This window comes from Pipistrellus kuhlii, unplaced genomic scaffold, assembly GCF_014108245.1.
Source record: "Pipistrellus kuhlii isolate mPipKuh1 unplaced genomic scaffold, mPipKuh1.p scaffold_m20_p_3, whole genome shotgun sequence".
NCBI classification, from domain to species: domain Eukaryota; kingdom Metazoa; phylum Chordata; class Mammalia; order Chiroptera; family Vespertilionidae; genus Pipistrellus; species Pipistrellus kuhlii.
The window spans coordinates 91,977,192-91,992,845 of NW_023425529.1; the positions used below are offsets into that span (position 1 = coordinate 91,977,192).

A 15,654-nucleotide genomic window follows, 5' to 3' on the forward strand; every position below is an offset into this window, starting at 1 on the left:
AGGCATGAAAAAGGTTTCAAATTCTAAATAGAAATATGTCTATTATTTTTATTTCAGATTTAGAAGAAAATAAGTAGCCTAGGAAAAAATATATTCCAGTAATAACAATCCTATGTGTGTGTCTAATTACTTTTCTTAAAACAAGAAAATCCACAAGTAGTTGCTTTTGAAAGACAATATTAGAGTAATTTAAATCTAATATCTGGACTTGGAAAAATCTAAGGCATTAAAGAAGGTTTTGAAATTATTAATCATTACAAAGGTGGGAAATCCTCAAAGCATTATTTAATATAAGAAATATCTAGTTGAAAGGCAAAATTATGCCAACACAAATTTTCACAAAATACCTAAAGGTTCTTCTTCACACTTTGTGGAGATTACAGTTGCTACTTGATTGGAGTTATCTTTGTTGGGCTGATGAACTTTACTGTCATTAACATTATTTTTACTACCACCAGAGCCATGTTCACCTATGTTTTGTTTTTGTTTGTTTTCTTCCAAATCATTATTGCTGCCAAGACACTGATTATCTCTGTGAAAATGTGATTTAGTTTTAAAAGGTGGGACAAAAACTTTCATTGGTTTGCCTGTAGTAATTGAGTATCTCCTTTTTTTATTTTGTGTAGCAGGAACCTTATAAAATGGCTGTTCCAAAATTGATGAATCGCTTGAAGATTTTTCCAAAGTTGGCTGTTCATAAAAATGAGATTTGGACAGAAATTCTTGACCAGGTTCAGTAAAACTTGGAGTCTGTATTTTTTGCCTTTTCTTAGTTGTGCTACAATGGGAAAAAAAATTTGTTTTATTAGTTATCAATAATTATATATGCAAACACACACATCAAAATTATGGAATATGCATTTTTGGGGAGAACTTTACTGCTACATGGTGATACTATGCTGCTGTTTTACATTTCATCATGGATACCAACCAAAACAATACCACCCACCGTCAAGTCCATTACAACTTCTCATACAAGCACACCAGTCTTTGACTTTACCCACAATAGGAAGAGTCCGTCAAACACAGATCTTTGTGCCTCTGTCCTCCAGGTCTATCGCCTTACTCACCTCTTTAGCCAGAGAAAGAGCTATCTGTCTTCTCCTGGCTAACAGCTTCACCTGTACTCCTACCCCCAACTAATAACTCTGTCTTTTCAGGAGTCTTAGTCGTTCAGTTATTATTCCACCTACTTTTTTTCTTTCTCTATCACCTGTTGATATCTTTATCTCCTTTCATTTAGCCAGAAAATCTTGCCCAAACTTGTCTCCCCTTCAAGTTCATACTCTGTTACTTACCCCTCATGGTCAAACCTTCCTAAATAGATAACCCTTGATTTCTATTCATTGAATTCTCATTTTCCCCACTACTCTATAAAAATTGTTCTCATAAAGTTATTCATAACCTCCCAAATGTAAAAAAAAAAAAAAAATATTGCTTCAGATATACACTCTTTCTACTAGACTTTTGGCAGCTGCGACAGTTGACTTTTTCCCTCTTAAAATTCTTACCATTAATATCTACCCCATTGTTGTCCTTTTATTTCTCCCCCCGCCCCCCCTTTTGTTTTTATTCTTTCAGACTCTTAAAAATATTCCAGTCTCCAAAGCTGGCTTTCTTTCCTAGCCCCTTCCTGGCCAAGGTTAAGTTATATCGATTGCTTAAATTACCATCTACCTAACAATTCAAATATTAACCTGCAACTCATGCCCAACTTTCTCCTAGATGTTATTCCCACACTTTGAACTGCATAGGACACAAGGCCCAAACTAAATTTATCATCTTCCTTAGCATATTCATTCTTCCTAATATTTGATATTTTGTTAAAAACCCCATATACCCAACCCTAAACCCCTGGAATTAATTTAGCTACCCATTTATCTATCCATCAAATATTTAATGGGGTCCTAATATGTGCCAGGCAGTCTGGCTGGAGGACAGAGGGATGAACAAAACAAAATTATAGTTTACATTCTAGTGGAGGGAAAAAAAGCAATATGTCACATGGTAGTAAATGCTATAGAGATAAACTTCCTGATAATTAGCATCTGAAAAAAATCTATGCTCACACTTGATATTTTATTTATTTATCCTCTCCTCCCCCAGATGCAACAGATAGGAGGGAAGACAACATTGCTCATCACTGTTAGTCTGCTGAACGTTATCTTCATTGTACTGAGGATCCTTTAAACTCGTCCTTCAGTACTGATAAACTTTTTCTTTGAAATGTCTTAATTTTTCCTATTCTTTCTTTATCACACTCCAAATTTTCAGACTTTTCTGATTATCTTTTCAGTCCCCTTTTCATCTCTTCTCGTTTTATTCTACATTCTGGTAGTGTTCATAACTTTGATCTTCTATTACTTCTGAGTTAACTTATTTGTACTATCATATTTTTAATTTCTAAGAGCTCTTTCGTACACATTTTAAGGATGCAATATGTTCTCTTTCCTAATATTAATTTTTTAAAGTATTCTTCTCCTTGCACAATCTGTATCCTCTAAGTTCCTTACTTTCTCTTTTCTTTCTTTTGCTTCTTTTATTTTTGTACTTTGGACACTATCTTTCACAGAGGCTTTCTTCCAATGACAGATGTTCTTGAATAGCTGTTCTTATTTCATAGTGAGACGCTGAAAAGTCAACAGGAAGATGTGTGGTATGAGTTTGTTCATTGTTGACTTCACTGTCTGGTGATCTGGCTATGCTGTTTCACATGAGTACCCACAACTGTCAGTATTTTGGTTTTTTCTACTGAGCTGGTTATATTCCCCAGAAAAAAAATCTTCCAGTCTTCTAACTGGAGGCCTGGCTGCCAGCAATGGAAACCAAATATAGGAAGGAGGCTCTCACTCTCATCATTGATGCCTCTCTCTCTCTCTCTCTCTCTCTCTCTCTCTCTCTCTCTCTCTCTCTCTCTCTGTCATCATTGATGTTTCTCTCTATCTCTCTCTCTCTCCCTTCCTCTCTGAAATCAATAAAAATATGTATTTTTAAAAATCTTAGTAATTTTAGAAGCATTTTGAGATAAAATATTTTCCATATATTCCATTAAAAAAGAAAAGAAAAGAATGTTGAGTAATTTCCTTAACTCCACTCAACCTCAGTACCTTATCCATAAAATGGGAATAAAATCTGTTTGACTACTTTATAAAGTTATGACTAAAAAATGCACTTGTATATGGATAGCACTATAAAGTATGACCCAAGTACACCAAGATTTAACCCTAATGCAGACTTCAAAAGGGAAGGATTAAACTCTATATGCATGTTAGTGCCACTGATTTTAGAAATATTTATGAAAAAAATACCCACTTTCCCTACACTGTATTAGTAGAAGTTAAAAAAAATTTAAACATGTCTTACCATAAGGGTCCACAAGTAACTGGCTCTAAAGAAATGTGATGCATAAACAATCTTCTATCTTTTATTGTGCCTAGAAAAATGTTTTACATTTTATTTCAATGAAAATGCATTTTTATTAGTTATTAATGAAAGTCTCATAAGTATTTTATTTACTATGTCTATTTATTACAAATTCTTTTAAATATTTACACATAAAATTTGATATAATTATTGATTTTAACATTTTCAATGCATATAATGCATGCTCAGTAATGACTACAAAAAGAAATGTTTGATTCACACTGATGACTGTATTCCAAATAACTCACAGTTCAAACATATAAAATCAATCAGTATAAATTCAGTCAGCCAATGTTAACTGTAACTCAAAGGTGTTAGCCAATGAAAGTATCTAATTTAAGCTTTAGTCTTGTAAAGGTTTAGAAGCTAAACTTTAGGTATTATTCTCAGTATGTAACTTGTACTTCTTATATTTCCAAGTAGTCCTTTGGAAAGGGAACAGTTGAAAAAACTAAACTTTATAGATAGAGCCATTTGATCACAAGTACTACATAATCATGAAAAGAATGAGGAAGATCTCTACATACTCATTAGGAATGATGTTCTAAAGTAAACAACACCAACAAACAAAGAAGGTATTAAACAGTGTATAATATACTGATACCTTGCCCTAGCCGGTTTGGCTCAGTTGACAGAGTGTCAGTGTGCGGACTGAAGAGTCCTTGGTTCGAATTCTGGTCAAGGGTATATGCCTGGGTTATTGGCTCGATCCCCAGTATGGGGCATGCAGGAGGCAGCCAATCAATGATCCTCATTATTGATGCTTCTATCTCTCTCTCTCTCCCTTCCTTTCTAAAGTCAATAAAAACATATTTTAAAAATGTGTGTACGTATATAGATAGATAGATATAGATATAGATCTTGTAAGAAAGAGTGTATGTGTATGTATGTATGTTGTGGGTATGTGTAGTAAATTTAAAACTATTATGTAAGACAGTGAACCTCAAAGGGTGATTACTAGGGGAGGGATACCCACAACTCTATTAGGGAATCCAAGCTGTCAAAGCTGTCTTGTTAATAACAATAATAGTGCTAATAATAAAGTCATATGTGGTTTTTTGTTTGTTTGTTTAAAGTATTACATATGTGTCCTTTTCCCCTGATTGGTCCCCTCACCACTACTCCCACCCCCGTCTTTCACTGTGTTAACATTTTGAGTATCGATAATTATGACATCTGCATTGCTCTTGTGTCCTATTGCAGACTTAGTGTGATGACGGTCTCAAAGAAATGTACTTATGCAAACTTTTCATACTCTACCACTGTTACTTAAAAGAATAACCAAAACAATTAGTTATCCAGACTTGGATATTCAGGAGATATTTTCTGAAATGAATGAAATGAACTTGTCACTACAGGAAAAAAAAGTGACAGTATTTGTTTCCAGTGGTAAAATGTAAGCTTTTAAACAAAATTAGAATTTTAGAAGGCTTTTATCTGGCTCTGTTAGCCTGATAGCTTCCAAATACTTAAAATTTTTTTCACATTTATCACAGTGATGACAAAAAGCAATTGTTTAATATTGTGTAAATATTTGTGCCAATATTTGAAAGAACCACATAACTAAATGAACTAATATTTTCAAAAACAACCAATGCACAATGTACAAAAATTTTTAATTTCTAATATGATAAATACAAATACATGTAATCCTTCTTTGGGATCCTCAATAATTTTTAAGAGTATAAAAAGGTCTCCAGACCAAAAAGTTTGAGAACCACCAGTGAAGGAAAAACAACTATGGTACTGTTATTATGAACCAAGAATTATAACATGAAAAAACAATGACACCAGCAACGAGGTTAGAACACAAATCTTGTTTTTTAAAAACTAACCACTGAAAGGATCATTGGAAAAACAGTGATTCTAGTAGTAGAGCAGGGAATTACAAGGACACCCTAGGAAATCTTTTTATGATAATAAAACGTACGTAAGTACTCAAAGGTTAATAAAGGCATGTTAAAAAAATAAAATAAATAAACCTTGTGAAATACTGTAAAGAGGTTTCCACTTTTAAATTTAGGATGATTTAAATAAAAAAAGAATATTTTCTTTTTGTGAAAATGTACATTATATATATTTAACTTTTAAACTTTACACATGCATTATAAATAAAAATCAATTTTATTCAACAGAGGAAAAAAATTCATTTCTACCACTAGCAGAATTATACTACTGCTCCCTACTCTGAGAAGATGATAATTAAAAAGAAAGAATTAAACTTTTACCCAGTTTTTAAATAAAGAACTATTGTCTCCCCCCTCGCAGTTGTTAAGGAAAAGTTCTTCCTTGCTGAAGAATCCCAGCTACTGAATGTATAAGAAATAACATAAGTTGAAAAACACTATTTCCTAACCTCTAATTAAGTAATTGATTCAAGTAAATATCAATTGATGTTAAAATTGTTAGTGAAAGACTGGTAAACTGGATATTTTCACAGCCCAAAAAATTATCCCACAGATTACCTGCTAACTGCAAGTGGGAAAACAGACCATTTTAATGAAGTGATCTGGTGGTTAGCATCTTAACCAAATGATCAAATTATCTGACACAGTGTGCCCCTAATGCAAACATGTACACAGAACTTCTATGTGGCATTCTTGCCAAAAAAATGCATAACCCAATCCTAATTAAGTCTTTGATCCAAATAGGGAATAGAACAAAAAGTTAAAAAGATATAAGTTTAACCAACAAACTGTAAGGTCTTGTCCAATTATCTATATAATCAAAAGAGCTGAAAAAATATAAGAATATTATGGATAGGACCTACAGAGGAAAAATACGGAAAAAAAGCGAATGTTACCATCGGGAGTGCTTCTGGAAGCCTTTAAGGGTTTTTCCTGATTTTCCGTTTTCCCGTCAAATTCACTTAGCAAGCTCCTTTTGGCTGGAGGCTCCCCTAAAATAAATTTCCATACAGGATTTCAAAAGCAAATAATAAAAAAGTCTACTGTCCATTTTTAAAAGCTAAAGTACTGACTCTTACAATATATTCAGAAAAAAACTCACATAATTATAATTTAAAAACCACCATTCTATTTTGAAAGAGAATATTCATTTTTCAATATCAATTTAATTTCTATTATTTTTTGACCATTTAAAATACTACTATTTAATTGGGTCTAGAGATAAATAGACATTACCCAAAAACACAGATAAACTACCGTTTAATAAACTAAAACTGAATGTAATTCTAGGTTTACTGGCAATAAAGACAAACAAAATCTCTTCAAATAAATGTTTTTTTTCCTGCATTAAACTCAAGAGGAATTTATTACATAGGTCACTGAATCAGTGAGCAGGTAAAAAGATTTTTTAATTCACCAAAATTGTGTTAAAATATTAGAATACCTCTTATTAAAAATTCTACAAAGACTGAAAGTAAAATTAAACCATGATCCTAGATATGCATTTCCATGCAATATGGATAATATGTGGTAACAGATGCTTTGATTTTTGATGCTTTATTAAAGGGAATGAGTTTGTAGTACTTAATAAGTAACAATATCCATTCAGGGCTTTACCAAATGTTAGATTATAATGTGATTTAATTGTTTAACAGGTATCTGTATTAGTCAAATAACCAGAAGCTGATTAAGCTGTATATATTTGCATATCCTATAATAATAAAGAGGTAATATGCAAATTGACCATCATGCCCTCACAAGATTGCTGCCTACGACAAGGCTAGCAGGGGTATTAGTGAGGGACCACCAAAAGACTGAACAAGCAGGCTACGTGGGGCGACTGGTCTGGCAGGGAAGTTAGTGAGGGACAACCAAACGAATAAACAACAGCCTGCATGGGTGACCAGGTTGGCGGTGGGGCTGTGAGGGGTGACCAGGTCGATGTGGGGAGCAGTTGGGGGCAACCAGGTTGGAAGGGGGACAGTAAGAGGTGATCAGGCCAGTGGTGAGGGCAGTTAGGGGTGACCAGCTGGCAGAGGGGCAGTTGGGGGCAATTAGGCTGGCGGGGGCAGGAGGGGCAATGAGGGGTGATTAGGCCAGTGCGGGGGAGGGGGAGAAAGTTGAGGGGGGGGACCAGATCAACAGGGAGAGGGAAATTGGGAGTGACTGGGCCGGTGAGGATGGGAAATTAGGGGTGACTATGCAGGAGGCAGGTGAGCGATTAGGAGCCAGCAGTCCAAGATTGTGAGAGGGATATCCGATTGTCAGTTTAGGCTTGATCATCAGACATCCCTCAAGGGATCCCGGAATGGAGAGGGTACAGGCTGGGCTGAGGGAACCCCCTACCCCCATGCACAAATTTTGTGTACCAGGCCTCTAGTAAATATATAACAGAGGTAAGGGAAATTAAACAGTGATGCTGTTGAGGATATTTATTCAAAGTTGTTTTTTTTTCTTCTGAGCTGAAGGCCAACCCATTTCAGTATACACATGAACAAAATGGGTTCCAATAAATAAAGCCATTATTTTCCATAAAAGAATTATGAGTATTTTTAATCATCTCTGCACTTCAGCATTTTGCATTAGACAAGAGCAATAGTTCAAGGGAAGTATTATAAACGTAACACTCTGCCCATAACATAAACTTGATGTAGAAAGAGGCCTGGATAACTCTTGATTAAGCAAATCTGTATCCACCAAGATAACGCAGGGTCAAAAGGCACCAAGGAGAAGAATGAACTTACTGGCTTTAGTGTCATTCTTTGTATGAAGATACTGGACAAAAAGCCTTGTGGTAACTATTCTGAGTCTATAGGTTTGTTTTTTTTTAAAGAAGCTAGTTATTGAAGATCAACTACTTAAAGTGATCAAGAAATTAAATTACTTAATATTATTCTTAGTCAGAGATACTAACAGAAAAAAATCATATCTAATTATCCTAATAGTTAAACAAACGTGTTATAAGTTAGAATATAGTCCAAACGCCACTAAGACCAAAATACTGATTTTAGAACACTTCCTAGATTTAAAAAAAAAAAAAAAGCAAGCTAACACCTATATCTAGAAACCAGTCCCCCGTCTCCCCCCAAGTGTGCAACATGTTTCAATGCTTGCAGTCTGGGGGCTGATGCCAGGCAATGGTTTGAGGCCAGTTTGCTCTGGCATGGGACACTATAAGAGACGCAGGGGAACAGGCCTGCAAACCCATCTTTTAAGTTAATAATAGCCAGAATCTGAACCTCTGCTATCTATTTATGAAAACAGTTAATTAGTTGTATTATACAGGCTGTTATAACATGAAGATAAGAGTTTTAGCCCTAGCTGGTTTGATTCAGTGGATAGAGCATTGGCCTGCAAACTGAAGGGACCTGGGTTCAATTCCATTAAAAGGCACATGCTTGGGTTGCAGGCTCAATCCTCAGTAGGGGGCATGCAGAAGGCAATGAATCAATAATTCTTTCTCATCATTGACGTTTCTCTCTCCCTCTACCTTCCTCTCTGAAATCAATAAAAACATTTAATAAAAGCTTTAACTTTACTAGAGAAATTCAAACTTTTAACAGTAATTTCTCAATTATAACTATAGTAGCAGCCTGTTGCAGGAAGATTCCTGCAATAGGGCTTCCTGCTGCACTCTCCCCACCCCGCCTGCTTCTCTCCCTTCTCCCCCAGCCCACCTGCTTCTCTTCCCTCTCCCCTGCCCCACGTGCTTGCTTCTCTGCAGCTTGGTTCCCTTCTTCAGCGCTTGGCTTTTTTCTATGCTGTCTTGATATGCAAATTAACTGCTATCTTGGTTGGTTTAATTTACATCCTCACCCTGATTGACTGGTGGGTGTGGCTTGGGAGTAGAAAAGGTGCGGTCAACTTGCATATTACTCTTTTATTAGGTAAGATTAATAATGTCTAAAAATATACCAAGAACTTCAAAACACAATTAGTATTCAATATATAAACTCAAAGATATCAAGAGTGAAGTCACATCTTCCCAAACTACACTTAAAAGTCTGGAAAAACATGTTTAGTGCATAATACCCTAATTGCTATAAGCTAGGACACCAGGATTAATAAAAATTTAATTTTAAAAGTGATTGGCAAACCAAAAGGGAAAAACAGATACTTACCACTCAAAAGTACATTTCCTCTTCTTTTCCCAATTCCTGAATTTAACAAAGCCATTTCCTTGTTTTGGCAGGAGAGAAGTAAGTGTTTGGGATGATTTAGCAGTTCAGAATCTGTCAGATCACCATCTTCCATAAAAGCTTTGGCAATCTCCACTGCTTCTGTTTCAAAATAGTTTCCTTGATCTTGGGAATAAGTAGAACAAATTTCTGTATTTGTTGTCATGGGAAGATTAGGATAAGTTTCAGGTTTCACAATTTCCATTTTTATATTTTTAGGTGAAGCTTGATCTTGTCCCAAAATATGACTGCTCCCAACAAGTGATACTTTGTTCCCTAATACCAATGGTTGTTCATCCTGCTTAAACTGAGAGAGACATGGAGAAGTTTCAAGAGAGTGAGTATTTTCTGAAAAATCACTTCTAATGTTATAGTTATTTGATAATTTAAATTCTTTATTGCAGGCCTCTTCCATTTTGCAGTTTGCAGAATGTCTTAGAGTTTTCTTATCAATACAGGAGAGAGGAAGTACTTTTGACACATCTTGTCCAGATGTAGGTGAATTCTGAAGACCATATTCAGTTCTGAGTGAATCAAAGTCCTCCAACATCCCCTTAACTTTGTTTAAGGAACTCTCTGAAACTGGAACCTGTTTTCCACTTGCTGTCCTAAATCCAGAGAAAGCAGGTGATGGCAAATTTGGGGGGATATGTATCATAGTATTTTCTTCACTTGTGAGCCTATCTGAATTTTCTTTATTAGGTTCAAATGATACTTTGGAAAAGAGGTGCTCAGCACTCTCTTCTAGCTTAGAAAAGATGCATCTGGTTTTCTGTAAGGCAGCATCTGACACTTGTACACATTTCCCACTTGCTGTGCTAAAAATCCCAAAAGCATTAGAGACTGTATTAAATTTACAAGTAGCAGAAGCTTTCAAATTACTCTGACAAGGTAACATTTCAGAAACTGTCTCTGATCTAGACATACTTTGGCCATGTTGTAAAATTTGTTCACTTTGAATGCCAGAACAAACCTTATATGAATGCATGCTACGCTCTTCACTATCCAGAGAGTTAAGAAAAATAAAATCATCCGAATCATCCACCACCTCAGGATAATCTGTCAAAGTTTTCATATGGCCAGTGCCTGATTTATTCTCTGTGTTTATCCTAATAACCTTGGTGCAGTTGTCTGCAAATCTCTCTCTCACTTTCATTCCATGTGAAACAAAGACCATTTCACAACTTGCTGTACTGGATGCAGGAGGCTGTATCTCAAAATTATTTGAATCAGACACGACCTCTTCCAGGGCTGTGTTTTTACATGAAGAGTTAGTCAAAAATTTCTGAACACAAGTATCTTCATTTACAGTTTGTCCCCGGTATGTGTTTGCTTCTCTTATGGTGGCTATTACTTCAGAAAAACTAGTGGGGTTTTTTTCTTTAACATTCTTCACTATTGGCTCAATACCAAAATTATCCATTTTACTTTTAGAGAGTGATTTTAATTTATCACATATCTCATTGGAATGACAAAAATCAGAGTCATCTGAATTGCAATTAGACATGCTACTGTCACTTAAATAAGTTGGATCTTGTTTTTCAGAGAGATGATTTTTGTCATTTTCAATTATAATACTGTTTGCGTGATTTCCACATGAAGGATTTTCTACATAATCCTCAGGATTGTTTTTTAAACATGTAACTTTGGCAGCATTTATTTTTTCTGGTTGATCATCCAATTCTTCTTCAAGTAGTGAAGCCTGATTCACAGAAAGTTTTCTACCATGTCCTGTGTAAAAAGCTACAGAATTTTTAATGGCTGAACAAGTGAATTGACTTCTGTAACAAGTTGTAGGACTTTTTGCTGTTTCTTTTTCTCTGTTTCCAATTTTCAGATCAACACTATTTGACATTTTGAAATTTCCAGTTTGCCTGTATAAATTGTCACTTAAGAGCCTGGATAACATAGCAAACTCATTAGACACAAGTTTTTTCTCCTTTAGAGAATTATGCGTTTCTTCATACATTGGAGCAGTTATTTCACCAGTCTCACATGCTAATGGAAACCCTACTTTATATTCTTCTCTATCCTTTGGCACCTTTACTCTTCTATGACTATAATCAGTGGTTTCACTATCCTGATTTTTTTCATAAAAAATATTTTTAACTTTTTCCAGACATTCCTTTGCAATTTTTACCTTTTTCCCACTAGCTGTATGAAAACCCAACATAGGTTCTTTGACCTTTTCGATTTCACATTCTGGTTCTGTTTGGAGAGTCAGCAATTGATTTTCAATACCAATCAAATCACTTTCTTTCAATGTTTTGTCTTTAACCATATCTGTGTCCTTATAACTTGACATATCTATTTTGTTGACTTTTACTCCAGAAAGTAATTCAGAATTCAAGGCATCCGAAAAGTTATTCAATTCTTCTTCTGCACATTTTTGATGAAAGAAATTCATAGCTTTATTTAATGAATCTTTAGAGACTTTGACATTTTTCCCACTTGCAGTCTTAAAGGATACATCAAAAATGTCAAAATCTCTTATGTTTTGCCCCATCTTACTAGCAGTTAACTGTTGTTTATGAATATGACATATTTCTTCAGCTTTCACAACTTCCAAACAAGTTAAATCTGATACACCTTCTTTGACTTGAGTGTTTCCTCCATTCATAAACTGGCCAGATGATTTTGTGCTGTTGTGCTGATCAATAACACATGGCAAGCCATTTTCATCTTTATAAACACAAAATGTATCATTTTTATTTAAATCATTGCTATCAGATTTTCCTAAGTTATAAATATTTCTATGGGCTCCAATAGAATTATCTTCACTTTCTGTATTTTTCTTCTGGTCTTCAGTATTTTCCTCAACAAAGATGCCAGCAGCCATCTCAATATTACTTTGTTGTATTGGTTGGTATTTGTTTTTTTCATTACAAATTTTATCATTGTTACAATCTTCCATCTGAAACACTGAAACAGTATCATTACATTTACTTGAAGAGAAATTTATTGGATTTACTTCTGCAGAAGTTCCCTCACTAATATTCTCAATGTCACTGAACAGCCTCACCACTCTTTGCAGTGCTTCACTAGAAACATTCAGTTTTGCACCACGAGCAGAGTAAAAGCCTTTAAACTCCACTTCATTTTTATCTGTTAAATACCCAGCAACATTTTTGTTAAAGCTTGTTTTTAGTGAGCAAGCAGAGTTTTGCTTATCTTCAAACTTCCTCCTGTTATCCATGAGAGGAGGATCAACGCCTTCCCATTCCTCAGAAGTGGTATGCAAAGCAGGCATCTGGTTTTCAGGTATTTCAAGTGGATTATTCTGCATTATGTAGCTTGGTTTTCTAAACTGCGTAAATTCAAACTGACTTCCTGATTCTTCCAATATAGTAGAAAGTTCTGTAATTTCTGCCTTTTGGCTAGGTGTTAAGTTATGGTTTGAATTAAAATCTTGCTTCAAAGACAAAGTTGGAGGAGTTGTGTGACTATTTTCACTATCAGACACAAGTGCACTACTCTGCTCACACCCAGATGCAGTATCACTTGACTGGCCATCAAGTGAGTGAGGTTTGCTTAGTTTCTTTTGATTTTCTGACAATGAGTTACTTACAATTTCTATACAGGCTAACGTAGTAGTAAAATGTTCTTCAATATCTCTGAAGAACACTTTGCTTTTCTTAATGTTGTATTCAGAGGGTTTTATGTCTTTATTAGAAGCTGTTCTGAAGCCCTGTCCAAAACTGTGATTTGAAATGGTATCTGAAAATTTTGGCAACGTGTCCATGTAATCATTTTGGTTTGATTTCTTATCTATATCGAAGGTCATGTCTGACTTTGAATCTTCACCAAGAATCATTTGCTGCATTACATTTTTTCTGTTCTCTGTAAGATCATGGGCTACATTTGATGAATCAAAATCTTTTGTAATTGACACTTTGGCTACTTGTTTGTCACTGGTGCCAGTATCTACTACCATGATAGAGTGCTTGATAATAGGTTCTCTGACACAACTGACATCTGCCTCTTTAAGTTCCTCATTATTTTCTAACAAAGGAATATTCCATTCATCCGTTACTGCAAAGACAAAATCCTTCTTATTATCTTGGAAAAGTTCTTCAGAGTTTGAATTCACAGTTATTTTTGAAATTGAAGTAGTCTTTTCCTGGACATTTTGGGTTACTGTGAGATTAGTAGTTTGGTTTAATTGTAACTTCAGAGAAGGTGATGCTATTATGTATTTTTCAGGTGACAACAGCTCAGCTTTTTTAGAATTTTCATTTAAAACACATATTTCTTGATTATCCATGGGAATATTTTTGGTTAAATTAAAACCAGCTTCATTTTTAAATTTTACTTTCTCTGATGTTTTATATGATTCTTTTCCTCTAGAAATCACACCTGGGTTTGATGGAGGAACCTTGGAGCCAGAAGTTAAAATGTTGGTGTTATCAAGGTTATATAAAATGCTTTCCTGGGATTGAAAGCGACTACCACTTTCAATTTCTGAATTTGGCATTGTAGGGTGAAACGCTACAGGTAAGACCTTTTCTTTTATGTCTAAAATTTGGTATTCTGGATCTTCTTCACAATATTTTTCCTGTAAGCATGACAGATAATCAGTTTCTGTGGTTATAAATGACTGCAGCTTTTCTTTATTAATTTTTGCTTCTTTATAATCAAGATCCTGAGATATTTTATTAAAACTGCTTTCATTATTAGAACATTTTCTCAGAATTCTTCCAAAAGAGCTGGTAAAAGACAAAGTTGGTTCTTCAGAATCATTCTGTAAGCAGTTTTTTTCTACAGAAGAATGCAATAAACCTATGCATAACGAGAAAAAGTGACAAAATGAAATTAAAGTACCATCAATCACATTCATTAAATATTTTCTACAAAGTTAAAAAGGTAGTACCTAAAACAAGAATTACACAGAAAGCAATAAACGAATGTCAGTTTAAAACAGAATTACAAATATTCTCTATTTGAAGTTATTACATATTCCAATTCAAGATAAATAGGAGCTACTATTTTTTGTAATATATATAAACTTAATCAAAATTAACACATAGTTCCAAAAAGCAAGTAGTTTCACAAGTAAAATTCAAAGTAATTTTATTGGAAAATAAAATTGTAGAAATACTCACTATTAATATTGGTGTAATAAAAGATAGAAAAGCAAGCACCAGGATTAATTCAGTCTTTCATATTGAAAAACACAAAAAGTAAAAATTTAAAAATAACTTTAAAAATTAATTTCAGAGAGGAAGGGAGAGGAAGAGGTAGAAACATAAATGATGAGAGAGAATCATAGATCAATTGCTTTCTGCATGATCCACAATGGGGATTGAGCCTGTGAATACCACTACATTCCATTTCTGAATGTGGCATTGAAGGATGAAACCTGGGCATGTGAACGAAATCAAAACCACCAAATTCCAAGCAAAGAGGAGAAAACTGTAGTTCTTGCAGTAGCTCCTGTTGGGTGGCCTCAGACAGAAGGTGAATTGCACCCCATTGGAGATCCGGAAACTAGTGTATCTAGTGGTCGGTGTGAGACGACACCAGATTTCAACTACACTCATAAGGGAAACATTCAAGAGATAGATTCAGTGAGCACCAAAGCCCTACGGGAACAAGTCATTCCCCCAAAACTGTCTTCAGCACAGCAATTTTTCCATTACAGAATGGAAGGACACAGCGGGTCCTCACAGCCAATTGGCCTGGAGGTCAATTCCTCCCAGTGACACCAACAACAATCAAGACTAAACTACAACAAAGGTGTACACATAGTCCACAAAGGGGTGCATCAAGAGTGTCCACATCAGGCAACTGGGAGGCTGCCACATTGAACCATACAGGACACCCAGGCCCACAAAGCTACCCTACCAACTTAGGGAAGCAGTAAAAATGCCAAGAAAAGGAAATAGATCTCAAACAAAAGAAATGGAGGAGAACAAAAGACTGGATATAGAGTTCAAAACCACGGTTATAAGGTTTTTCAAGAATTTTCTAGAAAAGGCCGATACGTTTATTTTATTTTTTAAATAGATTTTATTAATTTTTTACAGAGAGGAAGAGAGAGGGACAGAGAGTTGGAAACATTGATGAGAGAGAACCATCAATCAGCTGCCTTCTGCACACCCTCACTGGGGATGTGCCCGCAACCAAGGTACATGCCCTTGACCGGA

General features: G+C 35.0%; 1 protein-coding gene across 2 annotated transcripts in view; it reads right to left on the bottom strand.

The window, feature by feature from the left end:
* Nucleotides 1-15,654, bottom strand: part of BRCA2 (BRCA2 DNA repair associated) — a 79,987-nt gene that overhangs the window by 50,519 nt on the left and 13,814 nt on the right. The window contains exons 11-14 of one of the 2 annotated variants that reach the window (XM_036456118.2): nt 9,452-14,287; nt 6,227-6,322; nt 3,364-3,433; nt 348-778 (exon numbers count right to left, since the gene is read on the bottom strand). In XM_036456118.2, coding sequence (XP_036312011.1) covers nt 348-778; nt 3,364-3,433; nt 6,227-6,322; nt 9,452-14,287 — 5,433 coding nt within the window. The remainder of the gene's footprint in view (nt 1-347; nt 779-3,363; nt 3,434-6,226; nt 6,323-9,451; nt 14,288-15,654) is intronic. The other variant, XM_045588513.1, reaches the window with a different exon arrangement.